The sequence below is a fragment of the Ictalurus furcatus genome, chromosome 15 (assembly GCF_023375685.1).
Source record: "Ictalurus furcatus strain D&B chromosome 15, Billie_1.0, whole genome shotgun sequence".
Taxonomy (NCBI): Eukaryota; Metazoa; Chordata; class Actinopteri; order Siluriformes; family Ictaluridae; genus Ictalurus; species Ictalurus furcatus.
Window position 1 is genome coordinate 2,801,131 of NC_071269.1, and position 27,688 is coordinate 2,828,818.

The following is a 27,688-nucleotide window of genomic DNA, read 5'->3' on the forward strand; positions in this document are numbered from 1 at the left end:
ACTCCAAGTGATTATTCCGGCGCAGCCACGTAGTGCACGAGCCGACTCCAGTGCACACTCAACCAAACCGCTTTTCACATCAAAGCGCAAATGATCGCACGACCTTTCCGTTGCTGAAGTAAAAGGTCGCGGGTGTATTGTTTATTTCTTGTTCTTTTACAGAAAGCGGCGATGCAGCAGGAGGATGCGGGGCCGCGCGCTGGCGCAGAGGACTCTCCTGCCCCGGACACCGCGGGCAAACAAGCCGTCTCCGTGCTGCTCTCTTTCGGGAAGTGCCTCGGAGCACTGCTGCCGGTCTACCTGGCCGGATATTTCGGCTTCAGCCTCACGTTGGTCCTGCTCGGCCTCGCTGTGTTCATGGGATGGCAGCAGCACCGTGATAGGAAGCTTCACCGCCTGCACGGCGCCATGTATTTTCAGGAGAATGAGCAAGATTTCACCACAACACGGGTGTTCAAGACCAAGCGGGAATTACCGTCATGGGTAAGGCTTTTAGATATGGTTTAAACGTGGATTCTACGCCATACGCGCGCGCGTGCGTGTGTGTGGTAAACATCTGCCAAACATCTCTCAGCTGCTTCAAGTCAGTTTCCAGACCCACATACTCATCTGTACATATGAATGTCTTGGGTATTTCTAATGAGCATGCTTTTTTTTTTGTTGTTGTTGTTTTTTTTTAAAAAATAAGTCTTTATTGAATAATTTCATATCAAGTCTCACATTATTACAAGGTTATGCAATTAACACGCGCTCGTCATACATTTACATGTATTTACAGAATATTTACATTCGACCAGATATTTTCTACATTTTTAGCATTCCATGTCCATGCATGCTTTTTTTTCTCATTCTGTTGTCCAATGCCTTACCTCACCATTATTCACAAGTCAGTCCTGTAAGAAGGTTCATACACTATTTGAGGACATACACCTATCAATAATGTGTATATAATAATGAAAGAATAATCATCATCATCCTAAATTCGCTCCGTCGTCTGATCCTGACCTGAACATACATGATTCAAGCATTAGTTCTAGATATACCTTTTATAATCATGGATTTACGAAAGCCACTTTACCACTTCCGTTCCTCTTCTTTCAATTAACATTATACCACCCTGCAAAAAATACTAACAGTACAGCATGAATAAAATGTTTGACTCGTTTATAGGTATGATGTGCGACTTTACTTTCACACGTTCGTAATAGTTAAGTTTGCTCATTGTTCATGTGATCTTTGTACAGGGTGTCCCAAAAGTCGACATACGTAGGGGAGTGTGAATTCCGGGACTAAGTCGGTTCGGTAGTGCTGTAATCCAGTTCTCCGAATCAGTGGACGATGGTGGACGTCCAGTTCTCGTTCACGACAGTGTTAGGTGCACGGTGGCTCAGTGGTTAGTACGTTTGCCTCATACCTCTAGGGATGGGGGTTCAATTCCTGCTGCGGCCCTGTGTGTGTGCATGCGGGGGTTTCCTCCGGGTACTCTGGTTTCCGTCCCAGTCCAAAGACATGCATTTACAGAGTAATTACATTTGCCAGGACATTTTCCAAATTTTTAGCATTCCATGTCCATGGATGCTGATTGGATGGATGCATGGATCAGCATGGATGCCAAGGATCCACGGATGCTGATGCCATGGAGGCTGATTGGCTTCAATCCTGGGATAGGCTCCAGGTTCCCTGTGACCCTGTAGGATAAGCAGTATAGAAAATGGATGGATGGGAACAGTGTTACGTGACAACATATGCTTGCCATGTTTCCTGTTAAAGTCCATTGCAACCTTTCGATGGCTTCCTGACCCAGGCATGAGAATGATTTCAGTACGTTCAATACATTCTTTTGGCAAGGCATTCTCAAAGGCTATCTGGAAAAAAATTATATATATATATTACTTTTTGGAAGACATTTTGCTTAAAGGGGTATTTCCGACGTATGGAGACTATGTCTTGAGACTTTTGAGACACCCTGTAATCATCCCATCACCCATCTTCACTTTTTCTTATTACTACACATTATTACTTAAGGTTTTCCGTAATCCAGTTCACCGAATCATGCAGTATTAGTACGTCAAGGTGTTTATAACATCATCACGTTGTGACCTTGTTCGTATTATATGGTTCCATCTGCCATTCAACCTTCAGTCAACTCAGATAAAACCATATAATACTATGGTTATGACACTGTGGGCAGCTTAAATCTATTGAATATGTCTCTTGAAAGTGATAAACTGACAGCCTCAAGGGTAAGCGGTGCGAGGCTTTTTAAGGTTATAAACACGTATTTAGTCAGCTTGCATTACTACTCCTAGATCATCACTGTTCTGTCTGTTAGAACATCTTAACATGAAGCTGGAGGTGCTGACCATCCACAAATCGAGCTCATAGACACTTTTTGTCCTGCTTTTCACCACACCCATTCTCCAAATAGTTTTTTCACATCACATGCTCTGGGTCATACGTTTTAATTCTGCTCCTCTACGTCCTCTCCTCCTCCCTGTTTACAGGGTTCCTCTCCTCCCCCATTCCACATTAATGCCATCACATTTCACAGCCTGCCAGATCCTGGCTATATTTGGACATCTAAGGATCAGAGCTCGGCTTATGAGCTACAGTAAGGGATGTGCAAAATCACATCAAAATTCTGCTCTAAAAAGGCTGGTGTATCAATCCCTTGAGATACAGATAGTTTAAATGTCCAAATATGGCCAGGATCTGGCCAGACCGTGGAATTTGATGGTTAATGTGGAATGGTAGGGAAAGATCAGCATTTGAAGCAAGAATGAGATTAGAAGAGCGTAGTTGACTTCATGCCACACTTCCTTTCTCTAACCATACCCACTTCTGGTTTCAATTCTAGTTTAAATTGAATGTTACATTACCACTTGGTGTTCCCTAGACTCTTAGAACAAGGGCTTCTTCAAGGTTTGTTGAAGGGTTTGTTGGGTAATTAACACTGTAAGGATTCTACATGGAACTTTAAGGGTTGCTTAGAGGGACATCCAAAGAACCTTTAAAAGTTCTAAACTTTCTAGTGTAGTTCAGAGAAGTGCCAGTTTGAGTCTAAGCTTTAACCCCAAACAATTACGACTACTACTACCCTTGTTTGCTTGCTGTGCTGCTCCTAAAGAAGAGTTTGTATGTTAATCTCTATAATTGCCATCTTCGATGACGTCCAAGATTTAATTTGTAGTGAAATTACCGAGTCTGAGCTTTTTGGTTTATATCTATTTCATCAACATGGCCTGTTTTCGCTTTGGTTAACAGTTTTCCTGTATTACTCACAATGAAATTCGACTACCCACTGAAAGCGGTGCCAGGGTGATCTAGCCCTTGCTTTATCTCTACCTAAAGGGGCTGACGTAGAAGCACTTTAGTCCATTAGTCGGTCCAGCTCATCTGTACACTCTGCTCAAACAGTACGGTTTTTAGGTCAGAAGATTTTCAAATCCATGGATGTAGAAGATCTGGACTTTTGTGTTTGGCAGTTACCTATCAACTTCGGTACACACACATCATGACTTCATTGTAACTGTCATGTTGATGTTTTTTGGTGCAAAATTCAGTTAATATGCTTACTTTTATATTTTATATTAGAACGAATTCTCTGGATGACTTATCCAGGGGTCTGTGCAGCATAGCCAAGGAATTTAGTTAATCACAACCCACCATTATATTATCCTTTATAGCTATTAACCTATTTGATTGGTCCATTGAATTGAATGGGTTTGATCAAAACAACATAAGTTGGCCTAGTATATTCTGCTGGTGGAAAGCTCTATGGTTCTAATAAAACCGACGAAATATTTATGTACAATAATGCTCGCGGAATAAATCTCTACTTATCTATTTTATTATGATTTAAATCGTCCCTGGCTGCAAGCAAATTGCAAACCTCTGACTTAGAGGAACTAGTTATCATCTCAGTTCTAATCTCATGACTTCCTGAGAAGCAGCATGTATTTATTTTGCTCTTCCTTTGACCATGTTGAAATGTCACATCATCTGACTCCTCACCAAAACACAGCTCTGTTGTGTACAATGTGCTAACATGGAATGCTTAGTTACAGGTTTGTGCTTGTTGTTTTATACAGGTGAGTTTCCCAGATGTGGAGAAAGTTGACTGGCTTAATAAGGTATGTTATAAAACTAATATATACATTTTGCCCATGTGCATGCAAAATGAAATGTACAGAAATATGTTAATATGTTGCAATGCTTGGGTAAAGTTTTATTGTCCCTCGAGTGTCCTTATCTTATGGGCCAGTCTTTCCTTGAAGTATTACAGTATAAGTATAGTCAGAGCTCTTTATTTGCACTCAGACTCTATTGCTCTGTTGGAAAGACATAATAAAATGTACAAAGCAGTGATTGTAGCGAGGTCTGGTTTTTCACCAGCTCACTCCAGTCCAAGGCCTTTCTATCCTTCTCTCTCTCTCTCTCTCTTTCTCTCTCTCTCCAGCACATGATCTTTCCAGAATGTCTCTTTGATATCACCGTTTAGTCCAGTCGCTTTTTCTCCCTCGCTTTTGAACTACACACAGTTTATGTATAGCTCAAACATGTCCTGTATAATAAAATTTTTATGACCCTTTCTGGGGGAAAAACCTTTTGCGTAAGACCAGTAGTATATAAATGTAATTTTTTCGACCTTTTATTTGAGTGGTTTCAGAGGAGCTTATACATCGCAAGGAGTGTTTAAAGTTGGAAGAACTATAGGAGATTCCCAGTGTATATTACTCACCGTCGTAGTTTTTAGTACGCAAGTGTCATGTTTCTGTAAAGGACTATACCACGGCACTGTTGAATTCTCCATTCCGATCAGTCAGAAGGTGTTTATTAACTTTCTGTAACAGAACGGCTTGGACACTAGTTCCAGCTGCAAGGTTAAATTTGATGGAAGGATAAATCTGATCGTTTCTATGGTAACAGCCTAAATAGGGACAGTCCTCATAAACGGATTGAAAAAAAAACGCATGTGGAATCGTTGGTATGATTGTGGAGATGTTTATTTAGAATTTTTGGAAGAAGTCTAGAGGAGTGTGGGGGCTAGTGGTTAGCACGTAGGCTTTGCACACCCGGGGGGTTGGGGGTTCGAATCCTGTCTCCGCCCTGTGTATGTGGAGTTTACATGTTCTCCCCGTGCTTCGGGGCTTTCCTCCAGGGGTTTACTCCTGTTTCCTCCCCAAGTCCAAAGACATGTTTGTTGGCATTTCCAAATTGTCCGTAATGTCTGAATGGGTGTGTTATGGGTTGGCACCCTGTCCAGGGTGTCCCTGAGCCGCCTGAGATAGGCTTCAATCTCCCCAACAACCGTATGTCGGATAAGTGGTATGGAAAACAGATGGTTGGATGGAAGGAGTCTCCGGTGTCAGCACTTTGTATCAGTTTTCTGGCTTGGGAAAGTCTTGTGGTTTCTCAATAATCAGCATGGCATTCTGTTGGGCTGCTTCACACCACCCTGTCGCTAATTATTTTTCTATAATAGCACAATGTTGCTTGTACTAAATAGCACAACACTGCAGTGGTAGCACAAGGTAGCAGAAGTATTCAATTACAAGCCTTCAGTAAGACCGGGTATAATAAGTTTTCTCTTGTATCTGACCACCCTGTTTCGTACAAATTGAATGTAAATTTTCAGGTTTGCCAATAAAGTACATATTTACAGTAAATTACTGTAGTATCTTACATGGTATAAAATAACACCCAGTCCAGTATATTTACTCATTTGGCTGACACTTTAACAAGAAGTGACTTACAACCTATCTGAAAAGTTAAAGGTCTTGATCAAGAACCTCAACATGGCAGTTTGGTGTTCCCCCAGATCTTCTAATCTGTAACTCAGTGCCTTAACCACTTCGCCTCCTAAACTAGCTCAACCAGCTTACGAGTATTCAGCCAATTCTACCCCTGAATGAACACGCACTAAAAGATTGCATTAACTCAAGGCGGGTTAGTTGTTCTATTCGAAGCGGTTCTGCGGTTAAGACCCTGAGTTGTAGAGCAGAAAGTTGTGTCTTCAGATGTGTGTGGTTTTAACAGCATCAGCTAAATGAGCGCATGTACTGGATTGTGTGTTATTTTATATTATCTAAGGTATTTCAGTACTTTACTTTAGTATTGTAACACTGTACAACTCTGTAGCCAGTAAATTACTGTAAAATTCATATTTATTTATTTATTTTTACAGTGTCGTAGCACCTTTTAAGACGAATTTGCCATGTAGAAATAACATTTTGGAGCTGATTAGTATCAGTATATCTTTATTCCCCTTAGCATCAAACCTCACACTCCAGAAGTGACGCAAGTCTAAAAGAACTTTTGAAAAGCTTTGAAAGGTGTTTTTTTTTGCGTGTGATTAAGGGGTCAGTGGCAGTCTCACCGAGCATTCTTAAGTTTTGACTGTAGTCATGGTCGAAACTGATATGCCAGTATTTTTGGAATAACTGGCTAATGATTAAAGATTGACACTCGTCAGGAACACGGTGTGAAGGACATGGTTATGCATTGCTCTGTATATGTGGTTCAGACGAAATAATTCTTAGTAGCCGCTGAGGAAGTTGTCTTTGTGGTTATGGTGACAGGATGTTGTAGATATGACGGGTGGTTAAAGAGAGCTACAGATGCTATATCGCTTACATTTTCATTTAGATATTAATTTTGATATTTAGAAATGCTGTCCTGATACTGCACCAGCATTTATTATAGGGTAGATTTGTTTTTAGTAGCAGTTAAAGTTAAAGTCATCACTGCATTGCTTAATATAGGGGTGTAAGTTGCACAGCAAGTGTTGCATCATTTTCTCAATTCTTTATTATTATTATTATTATTATTATTATTAATACTTCGTTATTCATCTTTAAGCATATTATTTGATACCTATGAAGTGTTTAACTCCTGTGAGTTCCTGTAGGGCTGTGCAGAGGTATACTCTGCTCAGCCGCATTATTAGGAACACCTGTATACCTGCACATTCATGTAATTATCCAATCATATGTCAGCAGTGCAGTGTATCAAGTCATGCATGTACAGGTCAAGGTTTAAAAAAAAAAACAACTATTATCTGGTCTTTTTCCAATCCTCAACTGTCCAGTTTCGGTGAACCTGTGCCCGCTGTAACCTCAGATTTCTGTTCCTGGCTGACAGGAGTGGAACCCTGCTATTGTAGCCCATCTGCCTCGAGGTTCAGCATGCCGTGCATTCTAAGATGCTTTTCTGCTCACCATGGTCATGAAGAGGGGTTATTTGTGTTACCGTAGCCTTCAGTTTGAAATGCTCTGGCAGTTCTCCAATGACCTCTCTTGTAAGGCGTTTCTGCCCGCAAAAACTGCTTCTCGTTGCAGCTCGGTGGTTTTTGTTTTCACACCATTCTGTGTAAATTCTAGAGAATGGTGTGTGTGTGTGTGTGTGTGAAGAGCCCAGATCAGCAGTTTCTGAAACATGCAAATCAGCCCATCAGGAGCTCTCAACCATGCCACTGTTAGTCAATAAGATCACACTTTTCCTCCCAGGCTGATTATAAGCCATTAAAGGGGTTTCACTACAAACCTAAGCATCCTTCCCAAGCCACTCCCTTCCACTCCCCTAAGACATACAGTAAATGCATGTACTAAGAGACTTAGCAATGCCTACATGTACTGAGTTTGTAGAATTAGGTCAAATGACTGCTTAGCATAACATACTGTGTGAAATATTTACCTGCCAAACAGCTAACCTCTTTTCATGCTTTTTAAATGTCTCAGGTTTGTTGAGAAGCTGTAGGTTTGAATGAGTGTGTAAATGTGTTGAGTTGGTGTCCCGTGGAGGGTGATTTCCTGCCTCACATCACAGTGTTCTTGTCACAGAGATACACTACAGTATATTTCCAAAAGTTTGTGGACACTTGAACAGTCACAACCGTATATGGTTCTTCCCCAAACTGTTGCCACAAAATTGGAAGCACACAATTGTGCAAGATGCCTTTGTTTGCTGTAGCATTACAATATCTCTGGAATATCACTGGAATTAAGAGGCCCAAACCTGTTCCAGCATGACGATGCCCCTGTGCACAAAGACATGTTTTGCCAAGGTTGGTGTAGAAGAACTCTACACCGAACACCTTCGGGATGAACTGGAACGGACCGTGGAACGAACACCACGTTCCACAATCTAGTGCGAAGCCTTCCCAGAAGAGTGGAGGTTACTATAACAGCAAAAGGGGACTAAATCTGGAATGGGATGTTCAACAAGCACATATGACTGCTATGGACAGGTGTCCATAAACCTTTGGTGATATAGTGTATCTTTTCACTGAACCTCCTATTATGAATTCAGCATTCAGATTGAACAGATAATATGTTCTAAATGGATACAAATACAAAGGTTTTTTTTTTACTTTCGTACAGGTGCAAGTGAGTGCTCAGATCTGAAACAAAAAAAATTACACGGTTGCATGATGCATTTTCAAAATTTATTCACGACATCCTGACACTGCTTGCATTTCTACCCCTGGGATTTTTCCTTGTATTGTCAGTGTTTCCATGGACATAATGGGATCTTAAAACAAAACAAAAAACAACTTCCTGTTTAGGCCACAGCTACTTTGGGTTTAAATCCAAATACAGATACAGATGTGAATATTTGGAGCACTGAGCAGATATACAGACAAGGATATTAACCAGATACAGATAGTGTATAGTCTTGTATACCACGTAATGTCCTCCTCTCTGAGAAATCTGATATCGTGTTATACAGGAAACCAAAATATTAGAAACCAGCATTTTGCTGATGTTGCAGTAGTGTAACCACTTGATCTAAAGTCATAATCAGATAGCATGGAAAACTGCAAAGTTAGCTAAAGCTTATCATATCTTGAAATTTTCATTATTCTTGATGCTTATTATGCTTTCATTCCACAGTCACTGAGGTCACATTTTGTCCTCATTCTGATGAGGATGTGGTAGCTCACTGTTGATGGGGTTGTGAGTTCACCCTTGTCCCTTGAGCAAGGCCTTTAATCCTCAAAGGGCATCTGGATAAGGGTGTCTGCCAAATGCTGTACTGTAATGTAATGTTTGATATCAGTATTCACTGGTTTTGACCTGGAGCTGCGTTGCTCTGCTGTTACATGATTGGCTGAATTTAATAACAACAAAAAAAACCTTATTTCGAGGTGCAGTGTGCCAGGAGTCTGCTTTATAAGGCTGTGTCAATGCAAATGCATTAAAAATAATTGACCGGCGCCTTGCAGAAGTTGGCTAATACAACAAGATCGTGTTGAATCTCTGAAGCCACTCCTTTCAACTCCCCTAAGAGATACAGTACATGCATGCATGAAGAAATGTAGTAATGCCTATACATTCTGAATTTGGAGAATTAGGTTGGTGTGTAACTGCTTGGTTGGATCAAACTTGAGAAGCATCGTGTCTAACTAGCCAAATGTTTTATATCAATGATATTGTGTAGATCCTGAAGCAAGCCTGGCCTTTTGTGGGCCAATATTTAGAGAAGCTTCTGGTGGAGTCGATTGCACCCTCGATCAGATCCTCCAACGCTCATCTTCAAACGTTTAGCTTCACCAAAGTCGACCTGGGTGACAAGGTGCCCGTCTCTTATTGATTTAACTTGCTTCATAATATGCTCGTTATTCTTCATATTCATGGATATTAATGGGAAATATGCTTTTCAAACTGTTTGGACAGCCTTTGAAGGTGGTTGGAGTGAAGGCCCACACTGAGCACGATAGACGTCAGGTGTTGCTGGACCTGTATATCAGGTTAGTCTAAGTAACTAATTAACTAACTAACCTTCACTTGCTGGAGTTAATTATATGAAGAGGAACATCTACCGCATAGGTGTGAATTGCTGCTGCTACTGCTCTGTTTCTAGCTATGCTGGCAACGTGGAGATCAATGGCGAGGTGAAGAAGTACTTCTGCAAAGCTGGAGTGAAAGGAATTCAGGTAAGGGTCTAGGGAATGGTAGTAGAACAACATATTTTTCACGACAGGGTCTCACAAATGTTTTCTCTGCCACTTCAGCTGCATGGAAAGCTCAGGGTGATCCTGGAGCCGTTGATTGGAGATGTTCCTCTTGTTGGAGCCGTCACAATGTTCTTCATCCGGAGGCCTGTGAGTTTTCCCCAAGATCTGTATATTTTTGGTATAGTTTTAGTCAACATTTTAAGAAACAACCAAAATGTAGTTTTAGAAGTTATGTAACTAGGAGGGCATGGTGGCTTAGTGGCTTACGTTTAGCACGTTTGCCTCAGACCTCTGGGGTTGGGGGTTCGAATCCCACCTCCGTCCTGTGTGCGCAGAGTTTGCATGTTCTCCGCGTGCTTTGGTGGGTTTCCCCTCTTTAGTCCAAAGGCGTGCTGTAGGCTGATTGGCATTTCTAAATTGTATCAATGGGTGTGTGTGATTGTACCGTGTGATGGGTTGGCACCAGATCCATGGTGTCAACAATGAAATGTACTACTATTGGGAAATAATCAACGCCAGGGTGGTGTGAGGACTCTATGAAGTCTATTATTTTCCCATAATTTGACCAACGGTGTTTTATTCCTCTTATATGGCGGCATTTTGCAAATATTTTTTTGTTTCTTTCTCCCTCTGCTACAGATGCTGGATATCAACTGGACAGGACTCACCAACTTATTGGACATTCCAGGTCTGAAGTAAGTGGTGCACTTGATTTATTTATTTATTTATTTATTTATTTATTTATCTATCTATCTAGCCTGAGATGAGTTACATAAGGTTAATGTTCCATTAACGTTCCTGTGTTTTGTCATCTGTGTGTCATCTACCAAGAATCATTGGGAAACTGGCCTGATTATTTAAACGCCGCTGAGTTCACCATGGTGACTCACAGATAATCAGTGTTGCTCCATTTTCCCCCTGCGTTCATTTACAGTGCCATGTCGGACACTATGGTAATGGACGCTATCGCCTCTTTCCTGGTGCTCCCCAACCGCCTCACTATCCCTTTGGTGGCTGATTTGCACTTAGCGCAGCTCCGCTCCCCTCTACCACGGGTAATGCAGTATTCAGCAGCTACGCTACAGTCATACAGCTCCATGACATATATATATCTCTCTGTGTGTGTGTGTGTGTGTGTGTGTGTGTGTCCCATTCAGTGCTGTTGCTCATAAAGGAATGCTCTGTTTCCTCATCAAATCAGATTGGTACAATAGCTCTAAAGTATAGCTTTACAGACATCTTCATTTTGGATCGAGTTACATTGTTACTAACATCGCCACTGTGTGACTTCACCATAATCAGGGTTTCTTCTAAATATTTTACTTGACTTGGCTTGTTTTGAGAATTTATTTCAGCAAGTATTAATTACACTAATGGCTAATTAGCTATTTGTATGAGACAATGCTCTACATAAATAAACATCAGCTGAAGTCTGAGAATCGGGTGCAAGATGATGTCTGGATATAATCTGCTGATTAAATGTAAATTTCACAACCATGACACTATCTCACTGCTGACAGCCACTTCTCAGCTATCAGAATATCTATGTTTCCTAAAATGGAAACGTTAAGTCACTACAAATGACTAGGATCTGAGACGGATCCTAGGTTAATATAACATCTTTAAGACTGCCCCATAGATTCTTACATGAAATTTGATCAGTTTATGTACACTTATGTGTGTATTGATGAAACACGGGCGTTTCTTTTTAATAATAAACGTGTATTCAATCAAACGGACCTGAACGTTCCGATTCTCTCTTTTCCCGTCGGAATTATGTGCTCCGTCCTTTTTTTCCGCAGGGCATCGTGCGGATCCACTTGGTGGAAGCCGAGAACCTGGCCGCCAAGGACAACTTCATGAAGGGCGTGATCGCCGGCAAGTCGGACCCGTATGCCGTGCTGAGGGTTGGCACGCAGACGTTCACGTCACGCCACGTGGACAACAACCTCAACCCGCAGTGGAGGGAGATGTATGAGGTGTGAGAGGGTCAGCAGTGTTAGTCGAGTGTGATGTTTCTTCCTGTAAACAAGACTTAGTCAACCTATTTTTTTTTTTTTTGTAGTAAGTTTGTTTGCTTCCCCCAAGAAATGTTGCACAGAATTTAAACAGAAGTTTTGTAAGTCACTGAAGAAACCATATGAAGTAATAGACCCCATTTTAGACAGCAACATCAGTGAAGCTGTTTTAAGTTACCTGTAGAGACAGAAGCAAGTAAGGCAACATTGTAACAATGTTTAAAAGCATTGTATTTCTACAGAACTTTAATTCATATTGAGTGACCACTCTAGATCTACACTGACTATGTCTAGAATAGAGTCTATACCATGTAGATTGGGCTCGAAGCAGGAATACCAGACCTCTGGGTGGGACACCAGAATATAGTATTTCATTATTTTGCAGAAAAATAATGCCTGTGACTTTTGCACAGTATGTTTAATGGTCTGTGAAAACCTGTTGTATGGTGACTGAATTCTGGAGCCCATCCCAGGATTTCTTATTAGTCTTGGCTAGGCTTTCAGCAGAGATCATGTCCGGTAAGACGCAAGCATAACAAACGCAGTGATCAAAGCAGTCAGTCTGCCTAAACATGCTAAATCCTTGCTAGCTAAGTGCGATTTTTCTCTTACAACCAGTGTAATACTTTGACTGTGATGTTGTTGTCTATATACATGCTGTAGCAAAAGCCTAATTAATAGAGTTTATAATCAGATATGTGACGGAAACTGCCGTCAGAAGGTTAGAACGCTCCTGTGGTGCAGTCTGAATGAAATCTTCCAATGCCTCCAGTTTCCTCCATTTTCATTTCTTTAAAAAATGCTAGAGCAAGTGATCGAGACGCATGCCAGGAGAAACATTCCGTTTCAAAAACGTGTATGGTTTTCAGAACTACACGGTACAAAATGTCAGTACCGGGCATTTTCTCGTCAAATCAAAACCCGAGGCACACTGAGTGATCCCAGCGTATTCTTCACATGAATTTGTGTTTAATTAGCAGACTAATCTCTACTGACTACCGTCTTTGTTTACTCTTCCTTGTTGCCGTTGCTGGGAGAATGCCATGGTTATAAGGACTCGGGACGTTTAACAGTAACTATGTTTACAGCAAGCATGTGGTTTTTTTTTTTTTTATAAAGATGTGATCATCATGTGCTTACATCAGATAAACAGAGGTTGAAGTTAGGCTTTCTGAAAATGATTGCGCAACATAAATATTCTATGCCAGGGTTAACTTCTGCTATTTCTCTGTGTTTGTGTGTGTGTGTGTGTATGTGTGTGTGTGTGTGTTAGGTGATAGTTCATGAGGTCCCTGGCCAGGAACTGGAAGTGGAGATATTTGATAAAGACCCTGATCAGGATGATTTCCTAGGGAGGTATGACACTGTTTTGTTATGAAAATATCAGTTTTAGCCAGTTCCTTACTCTACCCCTTCCTTAGTCTCCTCACCTGCTCTCCATTGTTTTGTTTTCTTGTTTTTTTTTTTTGCTCCCAGGATCAAGATGGACTTGGGTATTGTGAAGAAAGCACGAGTTTTGGATGAGGTTAAGACCTTTTATTTCCCTGCTATAAAAAGACTGTATTATGTCAACTTTGTTCTCCTTCTCTGGTTTCCTGAGTTTCTCACTGGCGTGCAGAAAATGCGTGACTCACTTTTCCCTCACTTTAGTATTCAGTGGTTTAGTCATTTATTTCCTCTACTCCCCCACTCTGATTCTAGATGGTTCAGTCTGATGGTTTTTTTTTTTTCCTACTTCCACACCCCCTATTCTTTGATTTCAGTGGTTCACTCTGAACGATACACCAACTGGAAAGGTTCATCTCAAGCTTGAGTGGCTTTCACTGCTGCCCTCTGCAGAGCGTCTTACTGAGGTTAGAGTTCACTCATGAGTCCAATCTAGTCTAGTATCAGACACCAATTAAGCCGTGTTTGTGTGTGATTGACGCAACCTCCCATTAGACATTGCTTATAAAAAATTTTCTTCCAATTGTTTTTTCAATGCCTTGTTTTAATCTATAGGTCCTCCAGAAGAACCAAAACATCACCACCTTCGGTAAGACTGATCCTCCCTCTGCCGCCATCTTGACCGTGTACCTGGATCGGGCCCAGGATCTTCCTGTAAGTCCCGCTTTCAGTTTTGAAGCGTTTCCCTACGCGCTCTGGTTTTGCATAGTTCCTGGTGTATTGGACGTGTGGATAACCCGTGCAGTGTTTTTATTTTTCATACAGATGAAGAAAGGCAATAAGGATCCTAGTCCTTTGGTGCAGCTTTCTGTGCAGGATACCACCAAAGAGAGCAGGGTGAGTCTGATAACTTGTGTTAAACATCCCCATACTGTAAGTACACTGGGGATATAACCGAATATTGATCTTATTTGGAATACAGAAGAGATAATATGATCTAAACAAATACATAAGCCACATAGTGTTAGGGTTCATATTTTCACCCATTTTAGATACAGATATTTATACCTACTGTACACACTCCTCTTTTATTTAATTTTTTTTTCCCCATTTCAGACTTCTTATGGCACCAGCAACCCAGTGTGGGAGGAAGCCTTTACCTTTTTCATCCACGACCCTCGCAAACAAGACCTTGACATTCAGGCACGTCTCATTGCCAACCAATTACAGATTGCGTTAAGAAGTCTTTACTTGCTCAGCAGCTTATGGTACAGCAGCCTCACTGCTTCTTCGGACTGTGTTGAAGAAATGATCTCACCTGGATGGTTTTAAGCTGCGAGCCACCATTTTGCATCATGCTGTTTGGAGCTGGATGACTAAATGCTCATTTCTCATTACGCCGAGAAACTTCCATGATATAAATTGGGGAATCATCAAAATAAGGGTTTGGATCAGACATATTAGCATGTTAGACAGTGGCTAGACTAATGCCAATAAGAGGTCAGCCACCAATTTGCATGATGCAAATGTGTACATCATTACATAAGGTCAATGGCTCTCACTTGAACTTTTGCACTTTTTGTAGTGTTACAACATGAAATGGAAACTGACTTAACTGGGATTAAAATGGCGTGAACCTACACAGAGTAGACCATAATATTGAAGCGGTGGGGAAAGAAAATAATTTACAATGATACAAGTTAGCTCCAGAACACTAATTTGTTACTGTGATCTTAATTTCTTGCTTATTAAACTCTTGTGTAAAAGAAATATCACACTCGCAATCATACTGTTATACTACATATACTGTGAATAATATAATACGCATATTATTAACTACAGCTGAATCACAGCCGTGCTGATATTCTCTATAACTATAGATAACTACACTCTTGATCGTAATAGCTTCAATAATAAATCATAGAAGTTATAATTCCATAAGTATTCACCCCTGTAGTTGTGACACCTCTTAAATGATTTCTGGTACAGTTAGTTACCATCACAAGTCACATGATTAGTTGACTGGAGTGCATTTAAAGTGTCATGGGATTTGTGCATATCCTGTGATTTATTTTATTTATTTATCTTTTTTTTTTTTATACGTCTGGTATCTCTCTCTCTCAGGTGAAAGATGATGACAGGTCTGTGTCTCTGGGCAATCTGTCCATCCCTCTGTCTCGCCTGCTTTCCGTTGCCGAACTCAGCATGGACCAGTGGTTCCAGCTGGAGGATGCAGGCCCTGCGAGTCGCATCTATCTGAAAGTCATACTGAGGGTGAGATCAGTATATGCAGTCGGTTGTATTGCTGCAGACATGGTCTACAGATAAACCCCTGGTTAGACCAGTTTAAAAAAAAACCAAAAAAAAAACTTATTTCACAGGTCAAAAAAGATCTGAACATAACGTCTGTAATGGAAATATAAATTAGCTTTAGTGGTTAGCACGTTTGCCCTACACCTCCGGATTTGCGGGGTCGAATCCCGCCTCCACCCTGTGTGTGTGTGTGTGTGGAGTTTTCATGTTCTCCCTATGTCTCAGGGGTTTCCTCCGGGTACTCTGGTTTCCTCCCCCAGTCCAAAGACATGTGTTATAGGCTGATTGGCTTTTCCAATGTGTGTGGAAATAATGGGTGTTTTTATTGTGCCCTGTGATGGGTTGGCACCCCGTCCAGGGTGTCCCTCGCCTTGTGCCCCGAGTTCCCTGGAATAAGGCTACAGGCTCCCCATGACCCTGTGTAGGATAAGTGGTATGGAAAATAGGTGGATGTTTGTTTGAAAATGTTGAACCAAGGAAATAAAGCCTTTTTAAAAAAAAATATTTTTATTTTTTACAATTGTTCCATTTCCATAGAACATAAAACAGGTTAAAACAATACAATAAACTTCAACACATAATCTGCAAACTGTTTGCTTTGTACCTACATCTCAGGTGCTTTGGCTTAATGAAGAGGCCATTCCCACCTCACCTGTGTCCCCAGTTCCCTCTGATCCATTCTCTGGAGGAGGTGAGGAAGGTATCATCTCAGACGTGACCTCAGGAGGGTCCAAGAATTTACAGACGCGTCCACAGCACACCAGCCCAGATGCCAGTTTTGCCTCTGAGGTGAGCGTCCACCACAAAATACACAGAAGTGAAATGTATGGGTATGTATGCATTTTTACTCTAATATACTCAGTAGTGTCCAGTTAATCAAATTACTTTATGGGAATGTCACGTGTGTGTTCCCATATTTAGTATGGTCTAAAGCAGGGGTGTCCAATCTTATCCGGAAAGGGCTCATCAGTGATCAGAAACTCATACACACTTAACTTCTTGATACTTATTTTTGAGGAATACAAAAGCAAGCCAGTTATGTAACTGTTTGATCATCACTGCGGGAGGCACGGTGGCTCAGTTTGTCTCACACCTCTGGGGTTGGGAATTGAATCCCACTTCCGTCCTGTGTGTGTGGAGTTTGCTTATTCTCCCTGTGCTTCTGGGTACACCGGTTTCCTCCCCCAGTCCAAAGACATGTTGTAGGCTGAATGGCATTGTCAAATTGTCCGTAGTGTGTGAATGTCTGTGTGATTGTGCCCTGCGATGGGTTGTCCAGGATGGTCCCCTGTCTTGTGCGCAAAGCTCCCTGGGATAGGCTCCAGGCTCCCCTGTGACGCAGTGTTGGATAAGTGGATATGGAAAATGGATGGACGGATGGAAATCGCTGCATTAAAATGGAATATATCCGACTATCCTTCTTTTCTAGGGTGTCCTGAGGATCCACCTGAAGGAGGCCAAGGCTCTCATAGCTAAAGATAGCTTCATGGGTGGCATGGTGAAAGGCAAAAGTGATCCCTATGTAAAGATCCGCGTGGGAGGGATGACCTTCAAGAGCCGCGTCATAAAGGAGAACCTCAACCCGGTGTGGAATGAACTTTACGAGGTACATCAACGAAACCTAACTTAAGCGTGTCTCAGTTTTGTGTAGTTCTGTCCTTGGACTTAAATCCATTTTTCTTGCGTGAAATCTGCTTATTTAATATATGGCACTAAAGGGGTGGTGAAATAGTCAACATCCCACACACACATTATGATTTTGTGTCTTCATTACATTGTGTGCACGACCATCTATCGTGCATGACATAAAATTTAATGTAAAAATAAAGGTGCTATTTTATAAGCTGATAAATAAATAGAAGGGAAGCCATATTGTGAAATTCAACCAAATTTATTCATTCAATGACTATTACATTTGACCGCATTCTATTACATGCTATTTTCTTATTCAGTCTGGATTTTTTATTTTTTTTATTTTTTTTAAGGCAAGTACTTGTGTTTAAAGGCAGTGGCCTAGATGCTATTGGAAGACACTTTTACTCAAGAATAATCTGGCAACCATAGCGGTGTGAATTGCATAATCGCAACTCTGATTAAAAAAAAAAAGTTTTCACGAACCCTACATATGGCCCAAATCCACCGATTGGCTAGTTGATGAGTCATCCGGCCTGCTCTTGCTCGTCTGTAGATGCCTGAATTTGCCTCAGTTTTGTGATCCGAACTTTCACTTGTTCTCTGCTTTGCATCTTCAGTGCAGAGAGCTCCATAAGTTATGCATGGCTGTGTGTGCTTACTCACTTTGCAGGTGATTCTCACGGCACTTCCAGGCCAAGAAGTGCAGTTCGATTTGTTCGACAAAGACGTGGATCAGGACGACTTCCTCGGGAGGTAGCAGCATGCCTGACTTTTCTACTTTCCTCAGGATTTATATTTATTTTTTGTATGCTTTCACTTTAGAGTCAGAGTAATATGTATGTACATTCTAGAAACATTATAGTGACTATTATAGGCATAGTTACTTTTTTTGCTTACGATCATACCTTATATATTTATTTAAACAATATATTTCGGTGTATAACACATTTTTTGATAATCATTGTTTGTTGGCAGGTTTAAGCTGAGTCTGAGTGACCTCATTAGCTCCCAGTTTATCGATCAGGTGAGATTTACCACTTAATATGTGCTTTAGACTGGCAAGACCTATAAGTCGAGCTTATACCGTACATGAGCAGTGAAAAGTCTGGACACGCTAGATTGACTGTACAATTTTCATTTTCCCGGCGACATGTTGATACAGGCTTATGGTTTAAATATTGCCAGTAAAAGGAGTGCAAATTTGTGTACCTGTGTGATGTAGTGGTACGACTTGAATGACGTGAAATCAGGACGGGTTCATCTGACGTTGGAATGGGTGCCGAGGGTTTCCGACTCGACCAAACTTGACCAGGTGAACCCTAAATGTCTTCCTGGCTAAAAACATTTTTTCTATAACACTTTCTCTAGGTTTTATAATGCATCCTGATTTAGAACACTGTGACGGTTTGGTCATTTTGTCTCTTCGCGTGTTTAGATTTTGCACTACCAGTCTCAGCAGTTGTACGTGAATAAAACCGTGCCGGCGGCAGCCATCCTCTTCACGTATGTAGAGCGAGCCCATGGTCTGCCTGTGAGTCTTTTCCTCTTTCTCTAGTACTTATTTGCTGACTTGTTAAACTGTTTTACTTCCTCATGTTCTCACCATATGGGCGCACGTACGCCTCACACCTCCAGGGTCGGGGGTTCGATTCCCACCGGGGCCCTGTGTGTGCAGAGTTTGCATGTTCTCCCCATGCTTTCCTCCAGTCCAAAGACATGCATGGTAGTCTGATTGGCATGTCCCAAGTGTCCTGTGTGTGTGATTGTGCCCTGTGATGGATTGGCACCCTGTCCAGGGTGTACCCCGCCTTGTGCCCGATGCTCCCTGGGATAGGCTCCAGGTTTCTCCACGACCCTGAAAGGATAAAGCAGTATAGAGGATGGATGGATGGATGTTCTCACCATAGATTGTATAAACAATGTGGTGGTATCCAACAGTAGCCAATGCAGTGGTCTTTTTATTGTTTGTTTTTATGATTTAAAGGTGGTTATAAACATGGCAGTTATTATAACTGAAAAAACTCATTTTATTCAAACGATGCATTGAAATCACCATTATTATTCGTGTCTGGAGCTCTAGTTACGATTGTATCACGTTATATATTGTTTCTAAAACGAGTCTGTTTTAGGGAGACATAAAGTCTGCAGAGTACTTTTACACGAACATGTCCTTGTTTTTAACGTATGTGAGACAGTCAAATGTTTGCGTGCCAGTGTGTAAATGATGCATAATGCTTGGATAATGCCATCTGAAGCAGGAAGTAAAGTTGATTACTTCAATTTTTTTATTTTTTGTTGCTTGAACCACTTCTCTTTTTATTTATCATGATAATTAATATTTATTGTAGTTAAAGAAGAATGGACATGAGCCAGTAGTGGGAGCTGAGCTGGTTCTCAGGAATGTTTCCTCCAAGAGTAAAGTAAGATTTAAAAGACACGAAACTGCATAACATTTTGTATGTATTTTGTATTTTCCGTTTCAGGATAAATGGTGCAATCTATTTAATAGACCAGAACTAACTGTTCGCTGTATAATAAGATGCAATTTTGTTTCTTTGGGGTTTTTTTTTTTTTTTTTGACAGCTTGCTGAGCGCTCTATATCTCCACACTGGGATGAAGCGTTCTGCTTTCTGGTCCACGATCCCAGAGAGGAAATGCTTACTGTCAGAGTGAGAATTTGCACATTACAAATCAGAAGTGCACAACGACAGTCATTTATTTGTCGTGGACATAGTTATTTTTTTTCTTGAATATTTCGTTTATTGATGTGACTCATTGACGACGTTGTGTGTGTGTGTGTGTAGTTGTCTCACAGCTGGGGCCAGCCTCTGGGTGCAGTGGTGCTGCCTGTAAAAGACCTACTAAAAGAGCCGGGCTTGGTTCTGGATCGGTGGCTTCCTCTGGATGGAGCCCTGCCTGAAAGTGAGATATTGTTAAGGGCAGAACTCAAGGTAATGACAAAACTTATAGGAGCACTGTTGTGTACGAGCGTAATTGCTTATAGGTCTTTTAGAATACAGTTCTGTTCATTTCAAGTTTTTTTTCTATCCGTGCTCCAGCTGCTTCACTCTAAGTTGGTAGAAGGTGACGGTGCTACTAGTGGCATTGAAGAGGTGGACCACAGCATCGCCAGTGCAGAGACAGAAGTCGCAGCCAATCAGGAGCTCAGACACAGGACAGCTCCCGCCCGTGGGTGGGTCACGTACACACTGACTAAATTAGTTGTTACTGTTGAATTACTGAGACACTGGTTTGCTGACAGTTTTGTGTGTGTGTGTAGAGGCGGAGATGCTGGAGCTAGTGGGCGGGGCCAGGTGAAACTCTCTATTGTTTACTCGACTGAGGAGAGCAGACTGGCCATCACTGTCTATGGCTGCAGGTTTGTTTCCAATGTGCATATGTATGCGTATGTATAGTTGTGACTCATAGCTGGAGGGTCACTGTCTGTACTGTCTGTGCATGCTCTCCTCGTGCCCGTGTGGGTTTCCTCCAGTTTCTTCCTGCCTCCTCAAACCATGGTGGTAGATACATTGGCGACGACTCTGAGTTGCCCCCTCGGTATGAATGTATGTGAGTGCATGACGCCCTGCAGTGGAATAGGGATGTCACGATACCAAAAATCTAGTAGTCGGTACCGATACTACCAAAAGTATGCGATACCAAAGTCGATACCACGGTGTGGTAATAAATAGATAAATAAATAAATAAAAGTAAAAAAAACTCTCCTGGAGGACATCCTCCTCTGTCTGATACTGGCAAAAAAAAAGAGAGAGAGAGAGGGATATTTTAGTTATCAAACACTGTCTGACAATGACTAATAAAACAGTGGAGCCTACAAGTGCTAAGGTGCACTCACACACACACACATCTTATACTCTGAATGCAAGCGTTAATTTAAATTCACTGATATGGTTCCAGGCCAAAAAGATTTATTAAAAGCATGAACATTTGAATAGTTATTAGTGACATTAGGCTACATTTAGCTGACAGGACACGGGCTGAATGGCGATGCATGGTGGACCATTAGGAGGTAGTTTCTAACATCACAATGCGTTAGCGTCGTTAACAAATAACTGCCTATCGCTAACATTACATGGAGCATAACGTTAGCTGGTTTCACGGCAACAACGCAGCTGCCTCAAACAAACATAACATAGGACCGTCTTTCAGGTGCTTCACCAAATTCCAGGTGTTTCCTCGCTTTGTTTGAAATGAACGATAGCATCGGTTGCACACCGGCTTCACAACATCAATTATATGTTTGTTGTCATCCGGCTCGAATGCAAAGTATTTCCATATTCCGTGCCACCTTTCCTCTCAACGAGTCGGGGCGGAGCTAAACTTGTCGCCATTTTCTGTAGTTTTTCCCGTGTGCTTGTAGGTGTTCTTCTTCTTCACCACTTGTGGACCGAGTAAAACACTTACGCGTATTTGCTGCCCCCATCAGGTTCGGAGAATTGCAACCTCGTTACCTTCATTACCAACAGTACTTACGCTACTGCAGAAAAACAAGTACCGTCATGTTTTAAGAATGTTGGTACCGACTTGGTACCAAAGTATCGGTTCTTGTGACATCCCTACAGTGGACTGGTATCCCATCCAAGGTGTATTCTCAGCATGCGCCCACTGTTCGCAGAATAAGTTTCCAGATCCTCTGCAATTGTCATATTAATGCACAGTATAGATGCCCAAACTAATAAATTACAGTTGAGGTCATAAGTTTACATACACCTCGCAGAATCTGCAAGATGTTAATAATAATGAGAGAGAGATCATAAAAAATGCATCGTGTTTTTTGTTTTTTAAATTTAAATTTTATTTAGTACTTCCCTGAGTAAGTGATTTCACATAACAGATGTTTACATATAGTCCACAAGACACAATATTAACTGAATTTACACAAATGAACCAGTTCAAAAGTCTACATACCCTTGATTCTTAATACTACGTGTCGTTACCTGGATGATCAATGACTGTGTTTATGTTTTGTGAGAGTCGTTCCCTCGTACACAACTATTACAAAAGGTGCAAACATTCATTGATTCTCAAGAAGGCAACACGATACATTAACAGCTTGGTGGGGGGGGGGTATAAACTTTTGAACAGGATGCTCAGTGTAAATTGTTAGTATTTTGTGTTCTGGGGAGCACGTAAATATCTTCTGTAGCTTCTGAATGGCAGTACTAAATGGGGAAAAAAAACTTATCGTTAATGGTTTTTCCTTTAATTTGTCACCCGTCTATACACATTGAGATTGTTTAGGCGTTAACAGGAATTCTTCTTATAGTGTCTGTAACGTAATAAGCAGCAATCACAAACGATCTCTTAAAGGATGACGTACGAGTCTTTTAACCATTTAGAGTTACGTCTGACGTTGTGGAACGTCCTCAAAACAAGTTCCTGGTATGAGTTACGTTACAGCTGCTTTAAACGGCTATTCCCTCACACACACTGTGCTATAAAAAAAAATCTGATGTATTACATCGTGAATTACTCTCGGAGTTATTTAAATCAAAACTCCAGACACACATGGGCACAAAGAGTTTCTCTTCCCACACACGAATAATTTAACTTCTCTTTTCTCTGTAATGCCTGGGGATTTTCTGCTTAATATGCCTTATAGAACAGCGATGATTCTCCTTGAAACTGTCAGTTATTATATATTTTATCACGTCTATTATCTAATTCTATGCTTTTAATGTTTGGGTTTTTTTTTTTATTCTTTTGATTGCTCAACCTTGGGTTTTGTGAAAGGCACTATATATAAATAAAAACATTATTGGTGGTGGTGGTATAAATAAATACTTTTTTTTTTTTTGCTGTTCTTCCCATGTAGAAAGTTGCCGCCATGCTCCAAGGATGGCTCAGATCCCTATGTGTCCTTCATCCTCCAGCCTGACAAGAACAGAAGCACCAAAAGAAAGACCAGTGTCAAAAAGCGAGACCTCAATCCTGAGTTCAACGAGAGGTAAATGTTTCCATCCCAGTACAGCAAAATCACAGGTTTTGAACATCATCAGTGGTTCAGCTAGTAACAATTGAACACTTTGAGCGGTACTGCAGAGTTGTAGGTTTGGTCGATTTTTTTTATTTTACTTTTTCATTATCGACACTGTCTCTTCTTTAGGTTTGATTTCAACCTTTCCCTGGAGGAGGCCACGCAGAGACGCCTTGACCTGTCCGTCAAAAATAACGGTTCTTTCATGAGCCGTGAGAAAGAGACCATTGGCAGGGTATGGCAATGATATTTCTGATATTCAGTACAACAGCACGATTGCGAGTGTTCTATTGCTTTTTCGAAAGAACAAATTAATATAGCGTAACTAACATTTCAGACCAAATATTACCGAATAGTTGGTTTATTTTTGCTCTTCTTTTATTTTAAAAATACTTGCTAAAGGAGCCACAGCCTTGCAGCGAACAGACTGACATCCTGTACTAAGTGTACTAACTGTTTCAGTGTAACCAAGTATTTCCAAAACTGCAAACACGGACGGGCGGAGTGATATAAACGGTGAAATGTACCCGGGCTGTTTATACTAAATATCAGCACTCTCGGAACGCTGTTTGTCCAGTCAAATTAGTGGACTGAAATGAAATGTTGTGTGATATGTAATGAATAAAACACTAGTGTAAAACAATAAGCAGTGACGCGGTGGTGTGGTGATATCCAATATGCTAATGCTAGCATTTTATTTTGAATTATTAAAGTACGACATGTCTTTATCCATTTACGGCACTTCCACGAAACAAGTTAGTTCTCGTTATCACTTTAGTTATAGCATCACCAGCCTCTCTAGCTCTCTCTCTCTCAAATAAATACATTATACTACATTATACAGACAATATAACAATGGGTATAGGGGTAAGGGAGAGTGCAGACAAAGCTAGAGCATAAAAAATACACCTGTGAAAATGTACATGTATGTATATAGCAAAATCCCCAGTGTTGATTTAACACCCTGCAGTGTTTATATAGTCCGATTGGACACCCTGCAGTGTTTATATAGTCCGATTGGACACCCTGCAGTGTTTATATAGTCTGATTGGACACCCTGCAGTGTTTATATAGTCTGATTGGACACCCTGCAGTGTTTATATAGTCTGATTGGACACCCTGCAGTGTTTATATAGTCCGATTGGACACCCTGCAGTGTTTGTATAGTCCGATTGGACACTGATGAATACTCTGGATTTTACTGTGATCTGTGTAGGTATATGTATGTACACTACAGTGTGTTTCAGATAGGTGTTTAGCTAACCGACAACACGTTTAGCTAGGGGTTAATGTTAGTTAGCTATCTAATTTAGATTTTGTTAGCTACCTATCTAATAAAAGCTTACTCGGCTATTCTTAGCTAGCTAGTTAACTCGCTCTGTGAATAGATGTTTGACCTGTAATACGTTTGGATACTCGGTCATCTGGGAGTAACATTTTAATCGTGGCATTGTCGTGAAGGCGAACTCTCTTTTGTTGCACCACTCCGGAGGCGATTTTTGTTTGCTAAATTCTCTTTTGAGACTGTGAGGCAGTCAGAATGGCTATCTGAATGTCCTGTGATTTTGTGTTTTGTCTTGCAGCTGCAGTTAGATCTGAATCAGATTGACCTGAGGGCGGAGGTGGCACAGTGGTAAGTGCTTTTAGATTTGCCGTGTCTCCACGTCACATGCTGTTTCAGCTATTCTTTAAAAGGATGAACTCCACCCTGAAACACGTCGAATGTTTATACTGAGATTTATGTGTCTGATTATGTACTTCGTTAATTCTGGTGCTAGTTTGTAGGCAGGTGTCGTATTTGCGTTATTCCTGTGAGACGTTAGCAATTGTGTGTCGCCGTTTGGGGAATTACAGGCTTTTTTTTTTTTTTATAGAGTCCCTCCATTTTCACAGGCTGTAAAGTAATTGGACAAACGAACATAATCATAAATATTAGGATTATTATGAATGCTCGGATGCAGATCCTTTGTAGTCAATGACTGCGTGAAATCTGGAATCCATGGACATCACCAAATGCTGAGTTTCCTCCATTGAGATGCTTTGAGAGGGCCTTTACAGCAGCCGCCTTCAGTAGCTGCTTGTCGGGAGGGCCTCTTTCCAAAATGGCTGTAATTCCTAAACGGTTAATGCAATATTTTTGTTAAGCCCCTTGAATTAAAGCTGAAAGTCTACACTTCACTTACATCTTAATTACTTCATTTCAAATCCATTGTGGTGGTTTACAGAGGCAAAATTATGAATATTGTGTTGCTGTCCAAATACTTATGGACCTGACTGTATTTACATGTATTCTCCTTTTTTTTCTTCTTTCTATTTTCAGGTACGATTTAACAGATGAGACCAATTAATGTGGCCTTTGTATGCTTACGTGACAACGCCTTCGCACTTGTATGTCTGCATCTGCATGCTGCTAATGTCACCTGTATAGCACAGCACAGTGCAGTGGGTAGAAGATGTGTTTATGTAATGTTCTGCGATTTACGCTCTGTACTTGCTATCATTTCCAGCAATACCAAATGCATTTTGGACGGGTTGTAACTGTCAGTGCACGCCAGCAGAATATGTGCCAAAGGGTAGAAAACAGTTCGAGTATGAACAGTTTGAGTCTTGATAGGAATTAAAAACACTGAATTAAATGGACTGAAGCACTGTTCCTCTATGGTGATCTTAAATATAGTGTTTCCTTGATACGTTTTATTATTTTAGCATCAAAGACACATTCCTGCATGTTTTTCATATTTTAGCTTATTACATAGCAGGTTGCTTGAGATTTAAAAGAAAGAAAGAAAAAAAAAAACGACCTGCATTTCAAACTTAAAAGATGTATAAAAGCTTTATTCCTTTAAGAAAACGGGTAAAAGTGTACTTATTTAAAGAACCGTCATAGAACAGTAAGAGTCGCGTTACGGTTTCTTTATATTCTGGTGAAGTGTGCGTCTTTAAATGCATATTAATACCCCTCAGAAATGTCACTCAAGGGTGTGTCCTCAAGGGTACCTCTTTTGTACCTTTTTTAATATATATCTTTCACATGGAAATGTGGTTGTGGTGTACCTTTTTAAAAATAATTTCCGGTAGATTGGTTATTGGTGTTTTTAAAGGTGCACTACATGCATCATTTCTAGGTAAACGACACACACTGAAGGTATACAGGGGATATAAAACTGGCAGGACAGAACCTTTTCTGCTTTTATTGTTAAATTTTAACCTATAAATTAAAGTGAAAAACAATACGAATCATTTTATGGAATTATTATTATTTAAAAAAAAAAAAAAAAAAAACGATAACAAGTGTAAAATAACCTGGTTGCATAAATGTGCACACCCCTAACCTAAAACTTAGTTGAAGGACCTTTTTAGATTTTATCGCGACAGTCAATCTTTTTAGATAAGCGTCTATCAGTTTGGCACATCTCGACTTCGCAATATTTTACCATTATTCCTCACAAAAGCATTCAAGCTAAATCTTCCACAAAGTTTTGATTGGATTTAGATCTGGACTCCTGAAATTCCTCTTCATCATCAAGCTTTTGTGGCAAAATTTACTGGTATTTGGAGCTCTTTATTATTTCCTCCACCCTGATTGAAACCCCAGTTCCAGCAGAAGAAAGGCAGCACTAAAGCATGATGCTGCCACCACCATGCTTCACTTTGGGGATGGTGTTCTTTTGGTGATGTGTTGTGGGGTTTTTTTTTTTTCCTTCAAATATATCTTTTGGTAACCTGCTATTAGAACAGGGATGAGTAGACTTTTTTTTTTTTTATATCCGTTATAAAAAGATGTACCCTTGATGTACCCACTCCAGTGACGAGGAAAGGTACAGTTTAGTACCGTTTCTTCTGAGAGTATATGTTCACTTTGCTTAGATATATGCTGATTTAATTGCCATTGTGTTTGCATTTTATTTATTTTTATTTTTTTGCCTTAAACATATTTTCTCACAGCATGGGGAAATTTCTGTTCACTGTGCATTGACTTCTGGATGAAGAGGTTTCATGATGTGTGTGTGTGTGTGTGTGTGTGTGTGTGTGTGTATCCGAAGTGTTGAATTGTATCTGTTTCAGTTTCAAACGGTTTATCAAAAAAAAAAAACAAAAAAAAAAAACCATATCAGAAACATATCACTGTGCTTTTTCTATCCATTCCAAACAGATTTGAGATCATCTTATGAGGACTAACTTTCTGGAAGTATATATTAAGCGATTATATTTTTGTAGAAGTGTGCCAATTTATCACAAAATGTTTTGAAGCAAGTGTGTTAAGTTACGGTTCCTTGGGAGGAAACCAGAGAAGAGTAAGCAGATTTACAGTCTGTTGATGCTGTCACTGAAAATCTGTATTGCAGCTGTTCTATTAAAGATACTCTTTGCACTTTAAA

At 40.5% G+C, this 27,688-nt stretch overlaps 1 protein-coding gene across 1 annotated transcript; it reads left to right on the plus strand.

Moving 5' to 3' along the window:
- On the plus strand, positions 1–27,688 carry esyt1a (extended synaptotagmin-like protein 1a). The gene is made up of 31 exons (XM_053643259.1): positions 1–483; positions 4,092–4,133; positions 9,442–9,576; positions 9,678–9,751; positions 9,865–9,937; positions 10,016–10,105; positions 10,598–10,653; positions 10,893–11,013; positions 11,761–11,937; positions 13,250–13,332; positions 13,453–13,501; positions 13,740–13,829; positions 13,978–14,076; positions 14,188–14,259; positions 14,479–14,565; positions 15,487–15,636; positions 16,291–16,464; positions 17,105–17,281; positions 17,981–18,063; positions 18,286–18,334; positions 18,533–18,622; positions 18,746–18,841; positions 19,659–19,730; positions 19,894–19,980; positions 20,116–20,262; positions 20,371–20,504; positions 20,592–20,690; positions 23,148–23,279; positions 23,439–23,544; positions 24,893–24,942; positions 25,630–27,688. The coding sequence occupies exons 1-31, from the start codon at positions 172–174 to the stop codon at positions 25,655–25,657; spliced, it is 3,234 nt and encodes a 1,077-aa protein (XP_053499234.1). The 5' UTR covers positions 1–171; the 3' UTR covers positions 25,658–27,688.